The 26957-nt window shown below is 37.1% G+C and overlaps 1 protein-coding gene across 12 annotated transcripts in view; it reads left to right on the forward strand.

Annotated features, from left to right (window-relative positions):
- Chd9 (chromodomain helicase DNA binding protein 9) overlaps positions 1 to 26957 on the forward strand; it is a 212040-nt gene that overhangs the window by 89814 nt on the left and 95269 nt on the right. For 8 of the 12 annotated variants that reach the window (XM_021232466.2, XM_021232461.2, XM_021232467.2 and 5 more), the window contains 2 exons: positions 1784 to 3399; positions 22402 to 22733. In XM_021232466.2, coding sequence (XP_021088125.1) covers positions 1945 to 3399; positions 22402 to 22733 — 1787 coding nt within the window. In that variant the 5' untranslated portion in view covers positions 1784 to 1944. Of the gene's footprint in view, positions 1 to 1783; positions 3400 to 20927; positions 21322 to 21435; positions 21678 to 22401; positions 22734 to 26957 lie in introns of those variants that run through there. The other 4 variants (XM_013119915.3, XM_040735385.1, XM_040735386.1 and 1 more) reach the window with 3 other exon arrangements.

The following is a 26957-nucleotide window of genomic DNA, read 5'->3' on the forward strand; positions in this document are numbered from 1 at the left end:
CAGAGTCTTTCTCTTTAATCTAGGCTGGCTTCCAACCTATAATTCTTTAAGATTTACAGCTGTGCATTACCACACCCAGCAGTGGTTTCTAGTAATCACAGAGTTGGTTGGTTGGTTGGTTGGTTGGTTGGTTGGTTGGTTGGTTGGTTGGTTGGTTTGAGACAGGGTTTCCGTGTAGCTTTGGATCCTGTCCTGGAGCTCACTCTGCAGACCAGGCAGGCCTGTAATTCACAGAGATCTACCTGCTGCCTGCTGAGTACTGGGATTAAAGGTGTGTGCCACCACTGCCTGATCTCTATAGCTTGTGGCTGGCTTGTGGCAAGCCTTACTAAATCATATAATGTATCACCACACTCACTGATGAGAATGTGGCCTTTAGAAGCTCTTTAAGGTAGCCTTTGAAGCACAAACATTTTTATTTTAATTTATTTATTTTTGAGACAGTCTCTCACTAGGTCACTACAGCTGGCCTTGAACTCCCATTCCTCCTGTCTCAGTATCTGAGTAGATGGTGCTGTTCATTTCAACACCACACTGGTTGGTTGTGGGGTTTTGTTTTTGTTTTTGTTTTTGTTTTTTTGAGTCAGATCTCACTAAGTAACTCTAGTTTTCCTGGAATTCACTCTGCAGACCAGGCTGGTCTTGAATTCACAGAGATCCTCATGCTTCTACCTCCTGAGTACTGGGATTACAGATGTGTCCCACAACACTGTTTTTTTTTTATTGTAATCTGTGTCTTATAAACTTTTCATATCAAAACTTTTCATTTTGCTGAAGTAAAAACTAAGTTTTCTTCTGACTAGTACTATAGGAGCATTTTGCAGCAAATATTAGAGTATATTATAAAGTATAATACTATGAAATCCTAAAGCTACACTGTAACATGGTCTTTCTGTTTTTATTTTTGTTTGCTTTTCCAAAATCAAGGATGAATAAATTGTTGTTAGCTATTATCTCCATTTTTTCCCTTGTTATTTGTGCTTAGTGAATAATTTTCTATTCTGCAGTTAAAGGGCCAACTTTAATATCTAGGTTTTTATTACCAGTTTATTTAGCTCAGGTTCTTGTTTGTTTTCTATTTTGCTTTTGAATTGCAGCATTTGCATAATTCAGTAAATAAAACAGGCACCATGTATATTCATAATGATTTAGCAGTTTCTCTAGAGATGGAGTTATTGAATACAACTGATTATAGGAAGATACTTGAATTTCATTCACAGATACCTAAGTCCTTTGCTGTTAGGCTGATTTTCCGTGGTAGATAAGCAAAGGTACCATGTGAACTATGTGAGGGTATGTTCCAGCATACTTCACAGCACATTTGTGTTAGTCTGTCTGCTAACCAAACCAAATTCATTTCTTCTGGGTCACTTCATGATATCTTGAAAATTGTGCTTTTGGTATTTCTGCATGTACCCTATGGAACTTAGAGCAGGTGATCATAGTCTACTTATTAACCTGAGGACATCTGACACTGGCTCTCTTAAATGTGTAACATTTTAAGGGCAGTGCCTAGTTATTGTAATCATGTAGATATTTCATTCTGTAGTATTCTTAGGGGTTACTTTACATTCTTTTGTCATAATATATTACTTCATAGTAAAGTAAGAATGCATTTTTACTTTTAAATAGTTTTGTCCCACAGGAGTCTGCTTTCTTCTGTATAGAATATTAATGATATGTTTGTAATGAATTATCACACACAAAGTACTGTGTGTTTTATTTATATGTTTAATGAATATCTACTACTAAATTTAAATTACTTTTATTCTTCTTTTCCTAGGATTCTGACACTTTGAGACATATTATGTAGAGCAATAATGAACACTGGCCTGTTTTGGAGTAGTTGATGATCCTCAGAAATGATAAAGGACTGCTTGCCACAGAGAAGCTGAAGATAGTCTCTTTGGAGTAAACAACCCAAATTGTCACTGGAGTTTCAAAATGACAGACCCAATGATGGATTTTTTTGATGATACTAATCTTTTTGGTGAGACCTTAGAAGGCTTGTCAGATGATGCGTTTGTCCAGCCTGGACCTGTTTCACTAGTGGATGAATTGAACTTGGGTGCAGAATTTGAGCCTTTGCATATAGATTCACTAAACCATGTTCAAGGTACTCCAACACACCAGAAGATGACAGATTTTGAACAATTAAATCAGTTTGACTCAATGAAATTTCATCAAGTTAATCAGTCTTTTGGTAGCCCAGCTGAACATGTATTGTCTCCTCACTCTCAATTTAATTGCTCTCCAATTCATCCCCCAAACCAAGCCAATGGCTTGTTTCAAGATGTAGCAGATGGCAGTCCAATGTGGGGTCATCAGACAGCCACTGGCCTTTCTAATCAAAATGGATCTCCTTTTCATCAACAAGGACATTCACACTCTCTACATCAAAATAAGAGCTTTGTGGTGCACCACGATTTTGCCTTATTTCAGACCAGTGAACATCAAACACAGTGTACTTCACTTCGCTCACAACAAAACAGAAGTAATCTTAACCCAGGGCAAAATTCTCTTGGCCAGTCTAAAAATTTTATAGACGTCAATGTTTCTGGTCCCCACAGAGTTAATGCTAACCACCCACCACACATAACTAATGCCTCCTCTTCCCAACAGTCTCTTTCAGTGCACTTTTCTCAAGCAGCAAATCCCCCAGTACACTTCCTCAAGTGTGGCAATCATCAGGAAGGAAACTTTAACAGACCTTCTCCAAGTATGACTTCCTGTTCTGTCAGCAACGCACAGCAGTTTCCTGCACATTACTCCTTCTCCAGCGGTCATGTGTCACCAAGCAGTCTCCTTCAGTCATCTGCGGTTCTTACACCCAGTCATACAAATCAGGCTTTATCTGATTTTGCTGGAAGTAATTCCTTTTCACCTCATAGGGGAATTAAGCAAGAATCTGCTCAGCATATTCTAAACCCCACTCCATCACTGAATTCAAATAATTTTCAAATTTTACATTCATCACATCCTCAGGGTAATTATAGTAATTCAAAATTATCTCCTGTGCACATGAGCTTCCCAGATCCTGTTGACTCAGGACCTCCAATGGGTCATTTCAATGACCATGTGGAAACTAATGGGTTTTCATCTTTAGAAGAGAATTTACTTCATCAAGTAGAATCTCATACAGAACCGTTTACAGGACTTGACCCAGAGGACCTCCTTCAAGAGGGTCTCCTCCCTCAATTTGATGAATCAACATTTGGACAAGATAATTCAAATCATGTTTTAGATCATGACCTTGATCAACAGTTTACTTCACATCTTGTATCACGGCCTTCTGACATGGCTCAAACTCAGTTGCAATATCAGGCTCGGAGCTGGCCTTCCTCATTGTCTAATCATCAGCATTTACACAACAGAAATCACCTATGTTTACAGCGACAGGTATGTAGCATTCTTGTTTTTATTTGGACATCTGAAGATGAGTAGGCTTCTACTCAATTTTAAATGAGACTTATTAAAGATTTCTATATTGAGTGCATATTTTGAAAGGTTTATCTTGCTATTAAAATCATAATAGAAGCAATTCTTTGTATTTTGGAACTGTAAGTTTTAATATGTCTTGTTGCTTTTGTGTTTACTTTTAACAGGTTATTTTATAAAAATTAAACCTTAGTAACTGTGATGATTAAATAGTAAACAACAGTCTGGAGATGTTTTAGTATGAAAATGATAGGCGTAGTTTTGATATTCCTATACAGGCTCATACAGATTTATCAGCAAACTTAGTATCTCTCTGATCACTGGGTAAAACAGAGGAAGAAACTTAGAAAACAGGCACTGTGGAGTTCACCTCTGTGATCATAGCTTCCAGCTGTCTGAGGCAGCCTTGCAAGTTTAAGCCAGTTTGGGTATATTAGGAAAGCTGTGGAGAAACAAAACACACGTTAAAAACCCAGGAAATCAAAAAGTGTAAAGCCAAGGTAATGTGGAACTTTAGTTAAAATTCAGTGTGTCGAAAAAGTAGAACATTTGTTTCATTCATTGGAATGTTCATGCTTTCAAAAAATGACTTTACATTTATTTATTTATTCTGTGTGTGAATGTATGTGGAAGCATGCATGCTGAGGTATGTATAGAGGTTGGGACTCCTTATCTGGATTCTGGGATCAAATTTGTGTTACCAGGCTTGTCAGCAAGTACTGGTACCTATTGTGTCATCTCATCAGTTCTAGTGTTCATGCTTAAATCTGGTATGTTAGTGGGTCAGTTTGCAATGTGCATGGCTTATTAACTGATAGACTCTTTTGAAAAACATTTTGGCACAAGCATAGCAAAAATAATATATCCAAAAATGTATTTGTAAAATGTATTATTTTATTTTATGTGTGTGGGTATTTTGCCCGCGTGTATGTCTATGTTCCATGTGCTTGCACAGTGCCCACAGAGGACAGAAGAGGTTGTTGGATCCCCTTGGGCTGGAGTTACAGATGGTTGTGAGGTATCATGTAGGTGCTGGGAATTGAGAATGAGTTGTCTGAAAGAGCAGCCTGTGCTTTTAACTGCTGATCCATCTCTCCAGCCCCCAAACACATTTCATGTGGAAACATCACGTCTTATTATCACATACTAATTTAATATATTAATGTCGCCATTAAAAGGATCTTGAAGACTAACGCTGAGAAAATGTTAATGATGCCACACGAGTAAGTTATAAATCTAAATTATGATCATAGTAAAATAGTTCAGCGTGCCGATATTTGTAGCAGACTCTGCATTAGACTCTTAGCTCCTCATACTTCAGATGTGTGGCTTTGTTAGTTATATAATTTCTATATTTATATGTTTTCTCATTTTTATGTAAATTTATTTATAGACAGGCATAGTGGCCCACACTTTTAGAGGAGGTAGAGGCAGGCAGATCTCTTGAGCCCAACCTGGTCTACAGAGCAAGTTCCAGGACAGCCAAGATTACATGTCTTGAAAAACAAAACAAGAACAGAAGCAGATTTATTTATGTGAGTGTGTGTCCTCAGAGGCCAGAGGGGGTTACATCAGTATGTGGCATCACAGTCACTGGAAGCCACCTGAGATGGGTGCTGAGATCTGCATTTGGGACCTTTGATAGAGCAGCAAATACTCTTAACCCCTGAGCTTTCCAGCCTGTTTGCTGATCTTTAAGTATAAAATAGTGAGCTAGATTATAGTGGCTCATGCCTTTAATTCCAGCATTTTAGACACAGAGACATCTGAATCTCTGTGACTTTAAGGCCAGCCTGGTCCACATAGAGTTCCAGGACAACCAGAACAACCAGGACTATACCTGTCTTTAAAGTGTGTGTGTGTGTGTGTGTGTGTGTGTGTGTGTGTGTGTGTGTCTGTAATATAAAATAGAAATGTCATCTATATAGCACATGTTGGAAAAGATTAACAAAAGATTTGAAAATATTTGGAACTCTTAGATTATAGTTAGGTACTTAATAAATGCCTTTCTAACTATACTTTTTTATACTAGTATTCTAATATGCAGATGAAAATATACCAGAAGGAAACAGGTTGTTTAAGGTTAATACATTTGTACTTTTTTCTACCTGTGTTCTGTAATTTTTGTCGGGGGAGAATATTACTCTTCTGACAAAAACATATTAAATATAATATTTTGTGAAATATTACTAAATTATTGGATTTTTTTGTGTGACAAGGGCTCAATCTATATAGCCTGGTTAACCTGGAACTCACTATGTAAACCATGATGGCCTTGAATTCACATATATCTGGCTGTTTCTGCCAAGTGATATGTTCCAATATTTTTCCTGTAAGAATGAGTATACAATAAAATATGGATTTTTTTATTTTTTGAAACCAAATCTCATGTTTCACAGGCTGGCCTCAATGTCAAAGTCACTGTGGACAACCTAGAACTATTGATCTCCTTGCTTCTATATCTTGAGTGCTAGAATTATAGAACCATAGCATCACACCTGGTGAATTAACAAAGGACATGATAGGCAAGCACATTACCACTGTGCTTTACCCTTAGCCTTCTTTTTATTTTTCATTTCAAGACAGATTTTTGTTTGTTTTGTTTTGTTTTAAACAGGGTCTATATATCTTGGCTAGTCCGTAACCTGGATGTCAGTGATCTGACTGCCTCTGCCTCTCAAATGAGCTACTACACCTGGCTCACTAAGTTGCTTAGGTTGGTTTTGAATTAACTCTGTAGGCTAGGCAGTCTGTAAATTTACATTCCTTTTGCCTCAGCTTCCCAAGTGTCTGGGATTACAAGCCTTTGCCAACAAGCGAAGCCTTGTTTTATTTCAAAAACACATTTCAATACACTGATTTTAAAAATTTTTATTAGCATATTACACATAACAGGAAACTTTGTTATCATCTCTTCATGCATATAATATATACATATATATATGCATGTTGTATATTCAATTGTCGTGCATATAACTTATTTTGATTATATTAACACTGTTTTAACTTTTCTTGTTTTCCACTATTCCCTTTCTACTATTCTCCTTCCTTTTTTCAACCAGTCTCCCTTTTGCTTTCCTTTGTTGTGTGACCTAATTGTTTTCATTAGCATTGCTTACAGGAGCATGGGTGAGAGATTATTTACAGAGACTTGGACACCTGGCTAGTAGCTGTTACAATGATGAAAATATCTCTCCCTCCCTTGCAACTGCCCGTAGATTCTCAGAGAGGGGCAGGACCTGTGAGCCTCTCCAGCCTTTATGACTGGATGTTGTTGATGGATCTAATCATGTACAGGTTTTGAAGAGGTAATCACAGCTACAGTAGACATGTTATGCCCAGGAGACAACATTCCACAACAGTTCCCTTCCCTCCACTGTGACAGTGTGTATGCTTCCTCTTGTGAAATGTTCTCTGAGCCTTGGAAGGGGCAATACAGAGGTTGCATTTAGGGCGGAATGTTTAGCATTCACTTTTCCTCAGCAGTAGTTAGTTGCTGTCCACCACGAAAATACTGCTTCTTTGACTTAACGCTGACAGCAGCTATAATCTAATGGCATGAACAGGATTATTTAGAAGGCAATTTGGTAGGCACATCATATCCACCTAGGAAACAACAGCAGTAGCTTCCCCAATGGGCTGTAGGCTCTTGGTGAGGTGTGGGGCATGTCAAATCTAATGAAACAGTGGTTGTTTATCTTTATAACAGACCTGTCACTGTTGCACCAGTGACACAGTGTGGTTGGCAGATAGTAGTATAGCACACAGCTATAAAAACCTGTTAATCAGGGCTGGAACGACAGCCTCCAAAACAATACAGAGAAACCCTGTCTCGTAAAACCAAAAAAAAAAAAAAAAATCTGTTAATGACAATTCTCTCCCAGTAGTCTGCATAGCACTTTTTTTTGGGGGGGGGAGGAGGAGGAGCTTCCAGATCAAGTCTGGCTTGCTGTCTCTATGTTCTGTAACCAGAGTATCTACACATAGCTTTTGAAATGTCTAAGATGAATGTACCAAAACTATACTTAGGTGTACTTAAAAGGCACAAACTTATCTTCCACTTTACTTGTTGAGTGTCAGGGTTTTGCTCCCTCTACTGGAGGTAGGGTCAAGCATGTAAGTCAGAAGGACCCTGGAGAAATTCTCCATTGACAGAATTTAGGTTCATCTTGTATATAATCTTTTACTAACTTTGTCTAATTGCTTTGTTCAATGTATAATTAAATTATGAACCATTAAATTTATTTACTTTTTGCTTTCTAAGAACTAGCATGTTTTATTTTTGTTTTCAAATTCATGTTTTTCTAAAGATGTTTCCAGCTTTGAAAGTAGTAAGGACTCTCTTTTATGGATTTTCAAGGTCATATAGATAAGTAATATAGCCTCCATTGCTAATGTATAAACATATAGACATTGAAGAGAAATTCCTTTTTATTGTTTGTTTGGTTTGGTTTGGTTTTTCAAGACAGGATTTCTCTGTGTAACAGTCCCAGCTGTCCTGGAACTATGTAGACCAGACTGGCTTGGAACTCACATAGATCTGCCTGCCTCTGACTCCCAAGTGCTGTGATTAAAGGTGTGCTTACTACCATCAGACAAGATAAATTCTCTTAAAATTCCATTTATAAATCATCTTAGGGCCTGGAGAGATGGCTCAGTGGTTAAGAAAACATACTGTTCTTGCAGAGAACCCAAGTTCTATTCTGACCACTCACATTAGACAGTTCACTAGTGCCTAAACCTCCAGCTCCAGGGGATCTAACACCCTCTGGCCCCCACACTCAAATGCAGATATATAGACACATACATACAAATTAATGATAATAAGCATTTTGTTTTGTTTTGTTTGTGTAGCCTTTGCTGACCTGGACCTCTGTATACCAGGCTGGCCTGGAACTCACAGAAAGATCCACCTGCCTCTGCCCCCTGAGTGCTGGGATCTACCACCTCCTGGCTAATGAAAAACATTTTTAAAAACATCACCTTGATCTGTACTGATAAACCAATGAAGTTAAAAACTACTAACCTTTTTTATTTCTTTCTGAAAACAATGTTCAAAAATTTACAAAAGGCAATCAATTTGGAACATGTTTTTATTTTTTAAAATGTTTGTGTATAGGTATTGTACTTGTATATATGTCTGTACCATTTGTGTACTTGGTGCCTAAGGAAACCAGAATTGGGCATCAAACCCTTTGGAACATGGTTGTGAGCCCATATGTGGGTTCTGAGAATCAAACTTGAGTCCTTTGGAAGGAAACTAGTGTTCTTAAATCACTGAGCCATCTCAGCAGTCCCAGTGTTCAATTTTGTTTGTTTGTTTGGTTTTGTTTTTTTTATTGTTGTTGTTGCTTTGTTTTTTTTCTTGAGACAGGCTTTCACTGCATAACCCTGACTGTCCTGGAACTCATTCTATAGACCAGGCTAGATTTGAACTCAGAGATCTTCCTTCCTATGCTTCCCAAGTGCTGGGATTAAAGATGTGTACACTCACCGCCCAGTTTAAATCAGTTTTGGGGGTTTTGTATGTGTCTGTGTGTGTGGGTTTTTTTTTTGTTGTTGTTGTTGTTTTGTTTTTAAGTTCTATCTCTTGCAATAATTTTGTTTTAGACTAGATTACCAAGCAGTATCACAGAAGTTTGGAGACTTTAAAAAATGAGTGCTTTTTTTTTCAGTTTATTATAACTAATTCTGAGGTATTCCTGATGAGATGATGTAGCAGATAAGAGCACTTGCTACACATGTCTGTCCACCTGAGTTTGAAACAGACTCCTCAAAGTTGTTCTGCATGTGTGCCCTATGGTGCACAGTCATGCACACAAACAAATAAACAAAATAGATTCTGAAATAAATCTTGTATCCTAGACAAGATATTGTTTGTTCTACGTTCTGAAAAGTCAGTGGTGGCACTTCAGTCATTTACAAAACTTTGACAAGAATGTTGGCCTTTTTTTTTTTTTTCTTCTGTGTAGCACTGGCTGTCTTGTCTATAGACCAGGCTGGCCTTGAACACAGAGACCCACCTGTCTCTGCCTCCTGAGTGCTGGAACTAAAAAGCTTGCACTTCCACTGCCTTTGCTATCCCTTTAAGAGCAGTCTTGTAGACTTTGAAGTTTGTATGCATTGTTAGAAACAGTGAAGATGGCTACATTTGACTCTAGGATTTTATTTAATTTTTTGTTGTTGTTGTAACAAGGTCTCACTATTATCTTGACTGGCCTGGAACTCTATGTGGGCCAGGAGGATCTCAAACTTATGGTGAGATCTGCCTCTGCCTACCCAGTGCTGGAATTAAAGGCTTGTATGCCATCAACCTTATTTACCATTTGAAACATAGAAAAAAAGGAAGGGAAGAGATCTGGATATAGGTTAGTAGAGAGAAGGGGCAGGAGAAATCACAGCAAGTGTTTCCAAGTGATTATTTATGTTGCAAGCAGAAAAAAAAATGCTGACTTACTGTCATCTTTTGTTTTGGGGGGAAAGAATTTTGAGAGAATAACATTCTAAAGCATTTAAAAAGAAAACTATTTATGCTATTTTCTATGTCTTTACAAAGTGAGAATGTGTATAAGCTTAGTTTTGTAAATTAAATTCAGTGGGCAAATTCTATAGCATTGAGACTGAGAGTGGCTTAACTACCACTCAAAATAAGAAACACTGTATGTGTGTGTATGTGTGTGTGTGTGTGTACATATATATATTCTGATAGTTTATAAAACATAACATAATACATAAATAAATACTATATGAATAGAAAAATATATATCCTGATAATTTCTTAATTTTGCTAAATTCTTTGATTTTTTTGCCCCCTTCTTTTTTTTTTTTTTTTTTTTTTTGTTTGTTTGTTTGTTTTTCGTGACAGGGTTTCTCTGTGGCTTTGGAGGCTGTTCTGGAACTAGCTTTTGTAGAAGACCAGGCTGGTCTCAAATTCACAGAGATCCACCTGCCTCTGCCTCCCAAGTGCTGGGATTAAAAGGCGTGCGCCACTACTGCCTGGCTCCCCCTTCTTAAGCTATAGAGATATTTGCTGCTTAAAAACTTTAAAAAGTTATTAATTGGTTGGGTTGCCCATGCAAGGCAAATTTTTAAGATAATATTTTCCTGATTAGATTTTGTTTTGTTTTCCTGAGACAGGGTTTCTCCGTGTAATAGCCTTGTAGTTCTGTCTGTCCTGGAACTAAATTTGTAGACCAGACTGGCCTTGAACTCAATGAGATCCACCTGCGTCTGTCTCCTGAGTGCTGGGATTAAAGGTATGTGGCCAATAAATCTGGCTTTCTGATAAATTTAATACAAGATTGCTATAATATAGTTGGATTGTATAGAAGTAAAATATATATAAAAAAAACTGCCACATGTGATATGGAGTAGATATGGGTATGACTGTGATTCCTCACATTCTAGAGATTAAGGCCAGAAGATTATGAATTCTGGGTGAAATGGAACTAGTGATAGAACCCTGTCTCAAAAAGGAAGAATGAGGAGAAGTGAGGGGCAGGAAAAGAATGAAATATGTACCTGTGATGTGTTAGGAAAGATAACCACTATGGATACTTTGTTATAAATAGCCTGAGAGGTCTGTTCAAGGGACAATTTTACAATTTTAAGAAACAAAGTTAGAAGACATGCCTTACTGTGACACTTTGTTACATAAGTATCCAGTGAGATAATGCTTCTATGTTGTGCTTATTGGCCTGGAACTTACTATACAGATTTGGATGGCCTCAACCTGTCTCTGCTTCAGTCTCCCAAATAGGGAGGCACCAGGGAATCTTGCTAAGAAAATGTAATAGCTAACAGCAGTACTTCGCAAAAAAAGTGCTTTATATTCAATATTTGACATATATTAACATACATTAACACATTGGGCCATCATTATTTGGATTTGATGATTTGCACTAATTCTGATGAGAGGAAACTGAGGTTTAGGAAAGGTAACAAAAAACATAGTAAGCAGTAAAGGTTAATTCAACCCCACTTAATTTGAATTCATTATCACTTTATATTAATGCTTTATACTATCTAACAGTACTATGCTAAATTTTTTCCTTATCTTCCCATTCAAAGGTAGCATTACTAGTTCCAAGGAGATGACTTAATGGGTAAGAACACTTGCTATGCAAGCACGAGGACCTAATTTCATATCCTCAACACCCAGAAGCCAGGTGTGCTGTTGCACTAACGCCTGCACTGTAAGGGGCAGAGATGGGAGAATTGCTGGGGTTTGCCCCCAGCCAGTCCAACCAAAAGATGCTGAGCTCCAAGTTCAGTGAAACACTTTTTGGAAGAAATAAGGTGGGGAGTGATAGAGTGGGTAGGCGCAAGGGCACGAGGACACACACACACACACCTCAGACTGTTGAGAACATTCAACTAAGAAGATCATGGATTTCTTCAGGCAGTGTTAGATAATATGCTATCTATTAGCAGAGAGAGAAAAATCCCAAGGCAAGAAAAACAAAAAACTTAAAAGATTACATGTAAGATAACACCAAATGTCCCAAAAGTACACACAGTAATTATCTTCAGATGTTTAAAGGACTTTAGCACCAGAATGAGGCCTAGCAAGAAGAACTGAGATCATGTGTGTTATGTATGGAAGAAGTTTCCAGTAAAGTCTTTTTACTCAAGGCGGGGAAGTGGAATAATAGCCCAGAATTTTCATAGAAGGACCTCTGTAATATTCTGTAAATGTAATTTTTAGGACAGCTTATAGAATATATCATTTATAGTCTGTTTAGCATCTCAGTAGCAATTATAATACTCTGATTTCTTAAGTTAAAGTAGGACATTTAATCTAGAAAATATGACAGAAATACCAAAATCAACCATTAATCCCCTAACTGTAGGCAAATTCCTAGACAATTCCTATTTTGGGGTTTTGGCTTACTCAGACAATCAAGATATTTTTTTACATGAGCACATAGCTGTTCTATATAGTGAAATATGACTGACTAGATTTCTTTAGTTGAATTTCTAATCTGAAAGTATTATATATCAAAGAAATATTTTACTCTGGTATGTTTGTATTGCTCTAGGAAGACATGCCAGGTATGAGTTAGGAACCATGTATTATAACTTTCAGTTAAGTGCCCCCTGGTTAGTACTGTAGACTGTATCTTATACGTTACCGCACAGAAAGTACTTTACACATCACAGAAAAAAGGAGAGTATTTGAACAGATATTTCCCCCCACAGTATAGCCCAACACTGATTTTTCCACGGATTCATGGATTTTTAGCATTAGACAAGCTCTTTCTATTGTCTCACATACTAAAAGCAAACTGAGTAATAGTCATCGTTTCCTTTTGTAGATAAAATTCTGTAGTGTTTTTAAAAGTGACCAGAAATGAGAGCAGTAACCATCTATGGTGAGATATATTTGAAACACTGTTACAGAGAACAGTTATAATGTAGCATGCAAATGTTTATACCATTTTAAAAATATAAGGGACTAAAATAGTTACAGATTTTGGTATATTGGCGCTTTATGAAAAAAAAAGTTCCACTGTATCTTGTGCTTTCCATACACTCTTGATTTAACTCATAGCTGTGTTTCTTCATGCAGGAATTAGGCCTTAAATACAGGTAGTTAAATTGGTCATCAGCCTTGTTATTTGTAAAACAGAGCAATAAATGCTTTCCTCTATTTTGTTGTTGTTGTTGTTGTTGTTGTTTGTTTCTCTGTATAATAGCCCTGGGTCTCCTGGAACTCGCTCTGTAGACCAGGCTGGTCTGGAATTCACAGAGATCTACCTGCCTCTCCCACCTGAGTGCTGGAAGTAAAGTGTGCCACCACACCTGGCATCCTCTATCCTTAACAAGTCATTTGTTCTTAAATCTTAAGAAAATATTTATTTGTGTGTGTGTGTGTGTGTGTGTGTGTGTGTGTGTGTGTTGCCACCCTTGGAGGCCAGATGCATCAGATCCCCCTAGATCTGGAGTTAGACATGGGTGGTTGTGATCTGCATGATGTGGTGCTGGGAACCAAACTCTAGTCTTTTGCAAGAGTAGTACAGTCTTAAACACTGAGCCATATCTCTAGCTGACTATTTATTTGTTGTTAACAGAATGAAAAGTTTGTTTAGTACATTTAAAGATACCACATACTGAGCTGTACTAACAGTACAGCCTACAGCCAGATTTTTTAAAAATCTGTTTTAGAAAATCAGTTTTAGAAAAACCTCAAATTGACCAGACCCTGATACTTAAAAAAAAAAAACAACAAAAAAAGAAAAACAAAAACAAAAAACCCACAGGAATTTGAGCTGTAAGAAAGAAAGCTTGCTAGCTTAATTGAATGAAGTAGTAATTTAAATGATGTTTTATAACATATGTTCTTGTGTGTATTATAAGACACATTTTTGGGGCTAGTGAGATGGCAAAGCAGGGAAGGAAACTTAACCACCCTGCTTAACAACCTGATTCCCCAAACCCTTTAGATGAAAGGAAATGCCCACAGGTTGTGCTCACACCTCTAAAAAACTCCTCCCTCCACACACACAAAATTGATTGTGTTGGATTTGAACTTCCCAACAAGACCAAGGATTTTAAGTTAACATATTTATGAATATGTAATTTTGCATGTATTATTTGAAATTAGGTTAGTAGCTCACAATTAACTTTACCTCCAGGAGATCAGATGTCTCTGGTCTTTGTGGGCACCTGCACTCATGTGCCCACAAAGACACACAAACAGAGACACATGAAATAATAAAACATTTTTAACAGATTTATTTATTATATACAGTGTTCTGCATGCATGTTTGCCTGCACACCAGAATAGGACACCAGCTCTCATTATAGATGGTTGTGAGCCACTGTTTGGTTGCTGGGAACTGAACTCAGGACCTCTAGAAGAACAGCCAGTGTTCTTAACCTCTGAGCTATCTCTCCAGCCCCCAATAAAAATATTTTTAAAATATAGAGATTGTTTTCTTCTGTTTAGTAACCATATAGACTTGAGCAGATTTATCTTTCCAGACTCAGGGTCTTTCTCCATAAAGTGTGATTGGTATTCACTAGCCATGGAAGATCATTGTGCTGAGAAAGAAATCAGGAAAAATATCCCATTTACAATAACAAAGAAAAAAATCTAGTAATAAATGCAACCAATAAGATGAAACACGTCTATGGGGATAACTTCAGGACACACACACACACACACACACACACACACACACAAGAAAAAAGAAGGAAATTGAAGAATATAGCAGATGGTTGAAAGACCTTCCATACTTCTAGAACTGATATTGAAGCTGTTTATATAAATATCTCATCCATGACTAATCCCTCACAGATGCTTGATTGATCGATCAGTGGAGTCTCTGCATTAACTGCTATCAACTGTAGTAAGAAGGTTCGCTGAGCCAGGCATGGTGGTATACACTTCCATTCTAGTACTCGGGAAGCAGAGGCAGGAGCATGCCAGCCTGGTCTCCACAGAGAGTTCAAGGAAAGCCAGGATTACATAGATCGTCCCTGTCTTAAAAAACAAAAATAAAAAGTAAAAGAGAGCAACAGCGGCTTCTCTGTCCAAGGTTAAGAGCAGCACAGATCTCTGGCCATAAGTACAGCATCTACCCCGAGTTCATCAGGAAAGGAAGTGAACTACCTTTACACTCTGTCTCACTTGAGTCAGAGTTCCTGTTAAGAAAGCAAGAGATGGCAGATGTTGGAGAGCACATAGAGAACGGTGGCCTTGACTGCTATTGACAAGAAGTGTGAAGTGGGGCAGCATGTGTCACTGTCACAAAAACTAGTTAGAACTGTCATATGACCCAGCTCTACTTTCCCTGGGCAGTACTCACAGGACTCCTACCGCAGATACATTGATAGGCCAAGTGTTTTTAAGACACACATTCTGTGTTTCACCATGAAACTTGATACTTGTGGGTTTACATAGCTGTCCTATTTAGAAAATTGTTGGCTATTCTCCTGTTTTTCTTTCTTTCTTTCACCACCAAGATCCCTAATAGCATTCTTGTATAACTACATCTCCCTTCCTCCCATTTCTAACCCTTACCAGCCACCAATCTGTTAATTAATCTACTATCATTTTGCTGCTTCAAGAATGTTATACAAATGAAATTATATAGCTTGTACTTGTATAATTAGGCCAAGCTCCTCTCTACCTAGTTTATCTCCCGTTGATTAACTCAGAAGGCTGGCTTAGACCTGAATAACTGTATTTGTAAAATCAGTTCCCTTTAAAACATTTCTCTGTAATGGTTTTTCATTGACACAATTTCAGCCTCCTCTTAAGGGGGTGTGGTTAAACAGCAATGAGGGTCTCTGATGATAAACATTTGAATTGTGTCCACTATAATAAGTGATCCGTTTTGGTAAATATATAATGACTCCCTTTTGAAGTTAGCATGTTTGGTAGAAAAGTAAAGCCCTAATATATATTATAGCTGGCAAAGGAAGTAATGAGAATTGCTTGTGAACAGTCACTTGCTGTAATAAGCACTGGGCAAAGGCAGTCGCTCAGTGGCAGAATGCTTGCACAGCATTTGTAAACACAGGGCTTAGTCCTCAGTGCCATAGGAAAAAAAGAAGGAGGCAGCATTCAATCACAACTGAGCTGTTAATGAATACATGTAAAATAGTAATGAATAAATGTTGACATCAGTCTTCATGTGATGATACCTTAAATATAACGACTAGTTCTAATTTGAGGTGAAACATTTTGTAAATTGGAGGGCAATTTTAGAACTTTTGTAAGTCAAACACATTTTATGTCATTTATATCCACAGCGAAATTAAATTTTAGTTTCTAATATATGAATTATTACTATTGGTTTTTCAAGATGGGTTTCTCTGTGTAGTTTTGGCTGTACTGGAACTTTCTCTGTACCAGGTTTGGCTCAGACTCAGAGATCCACCTGCCTCTACCTCCTGATTACTGGATTAAAGGTGTGTGCCACCACAGCCAGCTTTTTTTTTTAAAGATATTTTTATTTTAAAATTTTCTGTCTGTAAGTCCAGAAGAAGGTGTCTGGTACCCTGGGGCTGGAGTTATCTGCTGTTGTGAGCCACTCAAGTGCTGGAATTAAAGGTGTGTGCCACCACCACCAGGCTATTTCTTCTATTTTATAGTAGGAATAATAACTTCTATCACAAAAACTGTCTTTTGCGATGGATGATTTAATTAAGGTAATACAGATTGAACTACTCTAGTAATACAAATGTTAGCTTTTATCTCTAAATCTTGTGTTCATAATTGTAGCAGTACTTGAGTAACATTCTTTGCTCAACAGTACATAAGGAAATTGGTATTTGTATGATCAGCCTGGTCTTGGTTTATTGAGGTTTCAGTTGAAAACATAACTTTCCAGAAAACCTCAGTCTACCTATAGTAACTAGAAAGTAATTTTGTATTGGTACTATAGTTGTTGTTTTTGTTCTTTCTCTTTTGACCTTTTTTTTGGGGGGGGGGGAGGGACTACCACCCAGCTCCCAAATAGCTAAGCCATGAGATTTATTCTTAGTTGTGAGTGCCCTGTTTTAGGTTGGCTTGTTTCTAGTCATCTTTTCTTATCTTAAATTATCCTGTTTACCTTTTCCTTTTGGGCTTTTACCTTTCTTCTGTATATTTTACTTTTCTTTTTATTCCATAGCTGGCTGGGTGTCTGGGTGGCTGCCCCCTGGCGCCTTCCTCTCCTTGTCTTCTTATTGGTTTCCCCTTCCTCAATTCTCCTTCTATTTATACCTCTGTCTGTCAGACCTGCCTATTCTTTGCTCCTGCCTCTCTATTGACTGCTCAGCATAGTTCTAGACGTCCTGGAACTCACTCTGTAGACCAGGCTGGCCTTAAACTCACAGATATCCGCCTGCCTTTACCCAAGTGCTGGGACTTAAAGTTGTGTGCTACCATACCTATCACTGTTATTTGTTAAGTTCAATGCTTAAAACTATCTATTGCTTGAGCAGTCAGCTGCTGATTAAAATAGGCACTTTTTAAAATGCACTACCATATCACTGTAATCTGAAAATTCTAACCCTAACAAAAAAGCCGTGTAATTGTTAACTATTGAGGAAACCTAGCATTTTAATTTATTACTATTACAGTTCACAGATATGAAGAGAATGCAACAAAATGATTTCTCCACTTTAGGTTAAAAACTCTGAAAATAAATCAAGACAGAACTCAAGGAAAGATTGACTTGAGTGTATTTTCCCTTCTCTCAAAGCAAGTCTTAGCTGGGTGTGGTAGTTTGGCACACATCTATAATCCCAGGAGTTTTAGCTGGGTGTGGTAGTGTGGCACAGACCTATAATTCCAACTCTGGATATGTCTAGGGCCCCTAGTTAAGGCCAGCAGTGACTAAGAAACTAAAGCAAGGACATCAACTTACTGTTAAAAGCTCAAAGACCTTATAAATTACAGTATCAAGTTATTGTGGGATATTTACTTTTTATGTTTATTTGTTGTGTCTCTGGAGAAATTCATTAAGTTGTTCATTCCCTGATGTTTGGCACTGGGATTGAACCTAGTGTATCAAGCATGCTATGCAAGTATTATATCACAAGCCTACAGAAAAGTTGCAGTGGATTAAAAGAAGTTCTTTTTCCTTACCTCATTCGAATAACAGTTGAAGATCAGATGTTCCATATTCCCAAATAGTTAAATAAATATTTCCACCAATTAGGGATATTTTCCAACATAACCCCAATGTAAATGAGAAATTAGTACAATGGAGGCTGTAGAGAGGAGGAGGAGAAGAAACTATAATTAAGGAATTTCTGATAGAATTTGATTAATGCTTGGAAGAAGGAAGTAGTAGACAAGACAGTAACACTGTGTTTGTGGTTTTTTTTTTTTTTTTTTTTTTGGTTTTTCGAGACAGGGTTTCTCTGTGGCTTTGGAGGCTGTCCTGGAACTCGCTCTGTAGACCAGGCTGGCCTTGAACTCACAGAGATCCACCTGCCTCTGCCTCCCGAGTGCTGGGATTAAAGGCATGCGCCAACAACGCCCGGCGTGTTTGTGTTTTTATATAAATTGGAAAATAACTTTTTACCTTGTGGGGATATAGTGTAAACCCTGAATTCCAGTAGCAGAAGAACTGCTTGATCACATACTCACTACCCTTCTGTTGGGATAAATCGTTAAGCAGTCACTTTGTTTGAGTAAGGAGAAGCTTTGTTATAAAGTGTGATGGTTTGGGGAGGAGGAGGCGAATGGCAGGGAATCAGGAGTTTGAATATGGCCTTGCACATGCTAGTTAATGTCTGAGCCACACACGAGGACCCACACACTATCTTTCAAACTTGACTACACTTTGTTTATGGATCCAGCTCCAATTTTTCAATGTTAGTACTCACTATTTAAAACTCATCATGAAAAGAGTTGCACACACATATACTTTCTCAACTAGGTTTCCTATTTCTTTTACCTTTTCATATGCCAGAACTTCTTATAGCTCAGCCATGTTCCATCCATACTTTACTGATCTCTGCATTTTGATTGGGCACTAGAAAGAGTAAAAAAAATTACACTAGCTTTATTATTGCCAATCTAACATTGAGAAAGCTACTTTTGAGAAAGCTACTCACTTTTATTTGTGTTTAAGTTGATGCCTATAATCCCTATGATTGAATTATATGTTATAAGACATAGCTAAAAGGCTTGGTCTCTTTAAGGAGGTTTATTTGTCTTCTTTTTTTTTTTTTTTTTTTGGTTTTTACGAGACAGGGTTTCTCTGTATTGTTTCGGAGGCTATCGGTCCAGCCTGACCTCGAACTCACAGAGATCTGCCTGCCTCTGCCTCCCGAGTGCTGGGATTATTTGTCTTCTAATCCATTTTCTCTTATCCATCAACAATGGGATCTTATATAAAAATGTATTTTATTTTGTGTGTGTGTGTGTGTGTACCATGTATGTTCCTAGTGCCCATAGAGGCCAGAAGAGAGCATCAGGCCTCTTGGACCTAGAGTTTCAGGCTGTTGTTAAGGACTGGGAACTGAACCTGTTCCTTTGATGAGTAGCCAGTCAGTATATGCTACTGCTCTTAAATGCTGAACTGTCACTCTACGAGCTCCTCTCGATGGGATCTTAAGCAGGTCATTTCTTTTATTCAGGTGTCCTTACCTGCAAATTAAGGAATAAAACAGCAATAAAGAATTAAAACATATCTGTCTTTAATGCTTACTAGGATAATGTACACGAAATATTAGCAATTGTAAGAAGAGTACTTGATGCCAAATAGGCAGTTTTAGCTCTTATATCAATAATGTTATATTGTTTGTCTCTTCTGTCATTCTGTAACAACAGCCATAAGAGTGTCTGTCCTCTTCTGTTTGCTATCCTCCTTCTCTTTGTTGATGTTATTACCTGTTTCTCATTCAGGGTTAAATTAGTTAATATCCGTAAATACTTAGGACAGTGCCTGGCACTGACTAATTACTAAGTACATGCTAGCTCTTAATAATGCTATAAATGTTTGCATCTGTAATCACTGTGGTCACTGTGATCTTTCCTTGAGATCAGACGTTCCTGCTTTCACACTCCTCTCACATGCTGCCTGACTTGATCAGCCCTTCTAGGCCTATTCAGAGAATGTGGCATTTCTCCTGGGACCTTTTGTTTTTCCCAAAAGGAACAATAATGAAACACTTTTTATACTCGTATCAGCTGACTTGCAAAGAACAGCTGGAAAGGGGGCATTAATAAAGAGATGAATTTGAGTTTTGAAGCAGTGAAGTTTTAACTATTTAAAGATGCCGCTTACTAAAATATTCCCTTTTTTTAAAGAAAGGGAAGTTTTATTGTGTTCAGATTCAAGAGTCAGGCATATGTCTTTAGTCCTAGCACTCCAAGACAGAGGCAGGTGGATTTCTGTGAGTTCCAGGACAACAGAAGCTGACACTGTCTCAAACAAACAAAAACAAAGTGAATTCAAATCAACTAGTTGTTTACTTTTAACAAGATATGAAACTTCCATTTCTTCTGAATCATAGATTTAGTTAAAACAATATGAAGAATAAAGACCAAAAAGATTAAGATTTTTGTTGGGAAATCAATGTGTCCATGGAGATAATGAAAATAGTTTCATTTTTTAACTTAAAAAAAAATAACAGCTTTGTTATTGCTGTCTTTAGATGATACATAAAGGGACTTAATTTCTGAACAAGTCATTTAAGTATTCATTTACATGACCTTCTCTTTAACCCATTGTTCATTGGCAACTACTTTTTGTAGTTTAAATATTTTATTAGGATTTTTTGAAGAAATGTATTTTTCTTCAGTAAAAAATGCATTGGATTAAAAAGATACTGAGCCACATGAAGCCATTTTCTCTACTGTTTTAGTTTCCAGATGATTAAAAAAAAAACCTGTGTTTTTATGTGTATTTTTAAAAACTTAACTGCAGAAAGTGGCAGATTGAGAGTTAATGTGTTTCGGAGGGAAGAACAGTCCATTGGGGGTTAAACTGCAGAGTCTAATGGAATAATAACTGGTAGCACCATCTGCTGGCCTACTTCCGCAGAAGGAGTCAGTATTTTTAACGACATCTCTAATATTCATGCTGATGCATTTTGATGCTTTGTGCATTCATTTCTTTCTGTGCTTTGTTGGAATCTGGCTATCTGCTTAGAGCTATTGAGGAAACAGCTTTTAGGAGGGCTTGCAGCCTTTATCAGAGCTGAAGAGGATGAACAGTGGATATAAACTTGCCAAGGCAGGAATGTGTTGATAAATCAAAATGTGTGTTTGTGGACGGTTGTGCATCTCTTGGTTGCAGCCTGCTAAATAGGCCATTTAGGAATCTTCTTTCAATGCATTTTTCTTGAGCACTGCCTGGGGTGGTGAAAAAGCAGAGGGCAAGCCTTTGTCTGACTCCAAAAATGTCTTCAGTGAAGAGGCCAAGAGGAAGGGTAAGTGAAAGCCTGAATGAGTGGGAGGAGGAGGGGTTCTTTGGGCTAAAAGGCTAATGGGATTGAATAACCCTCCTCGTTACTGGCTGCTGCTGCGGGAGTCGCACTGCATCGCCATCTTGAGCTTGGTGCTGTTTTCTCAGTCTTGGTTATTTGTTGTAGCCTGTAGGCCTTAAGGTGGCATTTTAGTGATCGTGTCTTAGCCTTCCTTCCTTTCCCAGTGCTGTAGCACTTCTCTGAAACCTTGATGAGGCAGGTATAGAAAAGACACCCAGTAAAACACACTGGATCGGCGTGAAAATGTGTTTGGAAATTCCTGTTTTTTCTCTTTGCTGTAGTCAGAGGCATGTTTACGGGTAAGAATATAACAAGACTGTGATCTAAGCTTATATGGTTGAATGCATGTTTGGAGAGGAAATTCTTTGAAAATGGTCTTGGTCTGCTTCCCGTGGGGTTGCTAAAATATTAGTAATTGTAATATAAAACTGTAAAATTTGTTCCTTTCCCAAAATGTTTGAACAAAATCATGGTAAAGAAAAAAAAAAACAGAAATCCCGTATTTAACTCTTTCATGGGAAAATGAAAACTTTCTTTGATTTTAGATGTGAAAATGTCACTTTACTAACCGATGTGCCTATTTTAAGATGATTTTTGTGTTCTCTTCCTAGCCTTAAAACAGGGCCTTTATTTCTCTAAAATGATTTTAAGTTACAATTTACCTGAGTTTTGGAGGAAAGCTGAAAGAAAGACTTTCATCCTAAATGCAAATAATAATTATAAGACAGTATTAGAAATAGCTCTATTTATAGGATAAAATCTGAATCACCTAAAGAGTGCTGTAGAAAGATCAACATCTGTATTATTCCCTAACCTCTGTTTCCCAGTCAGTAGCTGAGCTGTTTACCTTTATATTAGTTTGCAGGTAAGCAGACTGTCTTACATGTACAATTATTTGCAGGGCTCATGTATTTGTTTATGTAATTTTAATGCACTGTTAAATTTAAAATTTACAGATATTTATGTTAGGTTTTTTATATACTTTGATGTATTCTATTAAGAAAATTTTGTTTGTTTCTCTAGCCTCCGTCTTCCAAGAAGAATGATGGTTCTGGGACATATACTAAGTTGCAGAATACCCAGGTGAGGGTCATGTCTGAGAAAAAGCCAAGAAAAAAGGTGGAATCGGAGAGCAAACAAGAAAAGGCTAATCGTATAATATCGGAGGCCATAGCAAGAGCAAAGGAACGTGGGGAACGTAATATTCCACGAGTAATGAGCCCTGAGAACTTTCCTAGTGCTTCAGTTGAAAGGAAAGAAGAAAAGAGAGGTCGTAGGATGAAATCTAAGCCAAAAGACAGAGACAACAAAAAAATAAAAACTTGTTCGAGGTTGAAAGAGAAGACAAAAATTGGGTAAGTTGATTATTAGTTAAATGTAATGTTTTCCTGTTTTTGTTGAAATCTAACCAGTGTGACTTTTTTCTGCTCTTGAATATGATATATGGACTCCTTTAAGAGAGCTTTATATTGCTAGATACCAGGTACACTTTATTTCCAATTTCAATGAATTATGTATTACTGTGGTCTCACAAATTTTCTTTTCTATTGACATAGTATTTTGTGTATTTGTGTTAATAAAAGAAAACATGCAAGGGAGAAGAATAAAAATCTATATTTTTGTGACATTTCAGAAGTAACTTTCTTTAAAAACACTTGAAATTTTTTCAAGGTTGCTTTACCTCTTGAGAGCATTGTACCTTACAGGGTACCTAATAATGTAACAGCATAGCATAGAGTATTTTCTCAGAAAACCCAACCACATAAAAACTCTGGATTGTCAATCAGCAATTACAATAGACATTTACTGATTTATTTTGTGTAGTAAAGAGGCTAGGTGTTAATGCTTCAAGAGAATCCTAAGAGCAAAGAAATATCCACCAATTCTATTTATCTATTGAATTTTATTATTATTATTTTTTGAGTGCTAGGGATCAAAACCTGTCTTTGTTTTTTAAAATTTAAAGCCAAGGTCTTAAATTTTATGCTAGACAAACACCCTGTAGCTTACCATCACTCCTAGTGCCAATTCTATGTATTTTAATTTGGTTGCTTATTCAGCTTCAAAAAAATATATATATGTAGGCTTTGTATGTAAAACTAAGCATAATGTAAGCCCATAATAGCTAACAATTGCTCTTGAGGACTATTTAGTCATTTTAACGAGTTATATAGGATTTTACATAAAGCACTTTAAGTTAATGTAAGTCTTTTGCTACTCACACACACAGAACACTGTAAATAGAGAATTCCTGACTTCTGTCATTTGCTTACATTACCGCTATATAGGTTACCAATGAATTAAATTCTTTACTCTCATTTTGATGCAGTCAAATAAATGAATTCTGTTCTCTATATAATATATCAATAAATAATATTATTGATTGTACAATATTTGCCAACAACCAAAGTGAAATTCAAAGTTAAAATCTTCTCATTTTTTACAAAACATTGTCCTTATGTTAGCAGTCTTCATAGCCAGCATAAATTATGCTGAGATTCTTTTATTTTCTGTGTATGCCTGAGTATATGCATGTATAGTAGGTTATGGGCTTCCATGTAGATACTGGGAACTGAATTTAGGTCCTATATAAAAGAAATAAGTATTCTTAACCATCGAACCTTCTCTTCAGCCCTTATTCATTTTTTAAAAAGTTTTTGTTCATTTGTTATTAACGAAAGTGCCTTTACTCCCAATATTATATCTATTTTAAACTTAGGAAGGCTACATTTCACCATTCACTATGCTAAAAGTTAGTAGTCAAGATTTTTTTGGAGGCAGGGATGTTTTAAGACAGGGTTTCTCTGTGTAACAATCCTGGCTGTTGTGGAACTTACTGTGTAGATCAGACTGGCCTCAAATTCACAGACATTCATCTGCCTCTGCCTTCTGAGTGCTGGGAATAAAGGTGTACGCCACCACTGCCTGACTTTTAAGATTTTTCTGATTTTAACTTGGTATACATGGAGAAATGTAGTATTTAGAAGGATAATACTTTGAAAACAGTGACGTTGAAATTGGTAGGTAAGCTTCAAAAGCTATAATAACTGTTGTTTGCTTTAACTCTGAGGATGAAGGAGACACAAGCACCTAGAGACAAATAATTCTAGAGCTGAGTCTGATTTAAGAGAAAAAAATTTAGGCACAGGAAGTAAAGATAGAAATAATTAAATCAAGAGATACATATATTTTTTAACCGTGAATTAATATTGTTGGAAATAGTAACGTTGCTATGGACTATTTGGAAGGAGAGTGAGTTTGTTGTTACTACTACTACTACTACTACTACTACTACTACTACTACTACTACTAATAATAATAATAATAATAATAATAATAATAATTATAATTATCAGGTTTTTTGAGACAGGGTTTCTCTGTGTAGCCTTGGTTGTTCTGGAACTCGCATTGTAGATCATGGTGGCCAAAAGAGATCCTCCTGCTTCTGTTTCCTGAATGCTGGGATTAATGGTGTGAACTACCACCTCCAGGCCACTTCTTTTTTATTTTATGAGACTTGCCTGGAACCCATTATGTAGACCAGACTGGCATCAATCTTAGTGTAATCTTTCTGCCTCTGGCTCCTTAATTCTGGGATTACAGATAAGAATACTATGCCTAGCTTTGAATTATTTTTAAGAGTTGTATTTTCGTTAAAAAGCACATAGATTATTTAAAATACAGTGTAATATTACATAATCAATTGATTTAATGTCCCCCCCCCATTCTCCCCTCTGGCCCTCAAGTAGGCCAATCTTTAGTAAGCAGAAAAAGAAAAATGTACTGAAAGCTTTTTTTTTAAAATAATTGTAGCTTGCTTTTCTTTCTGTCTTGCTTAAGTACATGTCAGGATACTAATAGTTGTTACAAAGAAAAACTTGAGAATGTATAGGCTTTGTGATAGTTTTTTGTCAGGCTGGACATTAACTCAAGGCATTGCATATGCATAGGCAAGCGCTCTAACACCGAACTACATTCATATCTCTAGGCTCTTTTGATAGAGGAATTGATAAGTGACAGACAAGTAAGTAAATTTGAATTTCACCTGCTTATTATGAAATTATTGCAGTAAATAATCTCGATTATCTTCATCATCAGAGATTTAAAAATACTGTTGTATATCAGGAAAACAATAAAAATTTTTAAATTACATTTTCACATGCGTGTGTGTGTGCGCACGTGTGGACGCGCACGTGTGTGTTAGAGGACAGCTTGTGGTTTTTGTCTGTTCTCTCCTCTCATCACATGGGTCCTTGGGTTCATGCTCGACAGTAAGTACTTTATCCACTGAATCATCTTATCCACATGGGATAAAGTATATTAATATTTCATTATTATGTATTCTAATAAGGCAATGTACTCCATTGTTTTTATTGCTTAGTTCTTAGTATTTATTGCAGAGTTGGAGGTCAAGCCCAGATCCTTTGCATGCTAGGCAAGCACTCTTCCACTAAACTGCATTCTGAATCCTAGTTTTGGTTTGTTTTTGTTTTTGTTTTTTGAGAGAAGGTCTCACTATGCATCTCTTGTTGGCCTGTAACTCAAAACAATCAGCCAATCTCTGCCTCTCTGGTGCTGGTATTAAAGGGCTACAGTACCATGCCCAGCTTCCAGCTCTAGTTTTTAATAGTTATGTGAGGAGTTATTCAATTTAAGAACAGTTTATATTGTTTTAACTAGTGTGAATAGTTCCTTTTGAGAAAATAAGATTTCCTTATGATTTTAGAATTGCTCTACTAGTATCAAATTATTGACACCAATAATTTTGAATATAATTCATGCTTCATATTAATCCCTTTCTCACTCCTACAGTGTTAAGTATAAATTTAAAAAGTATATTTGTAGGCTGGAGAGATGACTCAGTGGGTAGGAGAGAGTAACCGCTCTTGCAGAAGATGCAAGTGCAGTTTCCGGCACCCACATTGGGAGGCAGACAGCTGCTTGTAATTCCAGCTTCTGGGAGTCCATGCTCTCATCTGGCCTTGTGGATAATCATTGCTTTAATATGCTTGAATCTTTTTCATTTTTATAGGGTGAGTGTGTGTGTGTGTGTGTGTGTGTGTGTGTATGGGTATGGGTATGGGTATGTGAAGGAGCATGTGTCTACACATGATATAGATGTGGAGGCCAGAAGTCTTTGTCAGGTGTCCTCCTCAACCATTCCCTACCTTGTTTTTTTTTTTTGAAACAAGACTCATTACACCTGGAACTCACTCATTTGGCAAGGCTTTCTGGCAGAGGGTTTCAGGGACTTGCCTGTATCTGCTGGTGAGAGTCACTTATGCAGCAAGCACTTTAGCAATTGAGCTATCTCCCAAGTCTGAGTTCTTAGACTGATTTTATTCATTTGTTTGTCTGTATGGTATGTGTTTTTGTGGTATGTATGTTTGCATGTGGTGGGCACTGTATGTGAAGGCAAAGTTAATATCATGTGACTCTCCACCTTTATTTACTGAAGCAATTTCTCACTGAACTGCAAATTTGCCAGTTCTGCCAGTGTAGCTAGCCAGATTGCCCTGGATATCTGCCGTCTCTTCAGTAACTGGATTGCAGGCAGGCCACTGCACTGCCTGGTTTAT

The sequence above is a fragment of the Mesocricetus auratus genome, unplaced genomic scaffold (genome assembly GCF_017639785.1).
Source record: "Mesocricetus auratus isolate SY011 unplaced genomic scaffold, BCM_Maur_2.0 Super-Scaffold_100045, whole genome shotgun sequence".
NCBI lineage: Eukaryota > Metazoa > Chordata > Mammalia > Rodentia > Cricetidae > Mesocricetus > Mesocricetus auratus.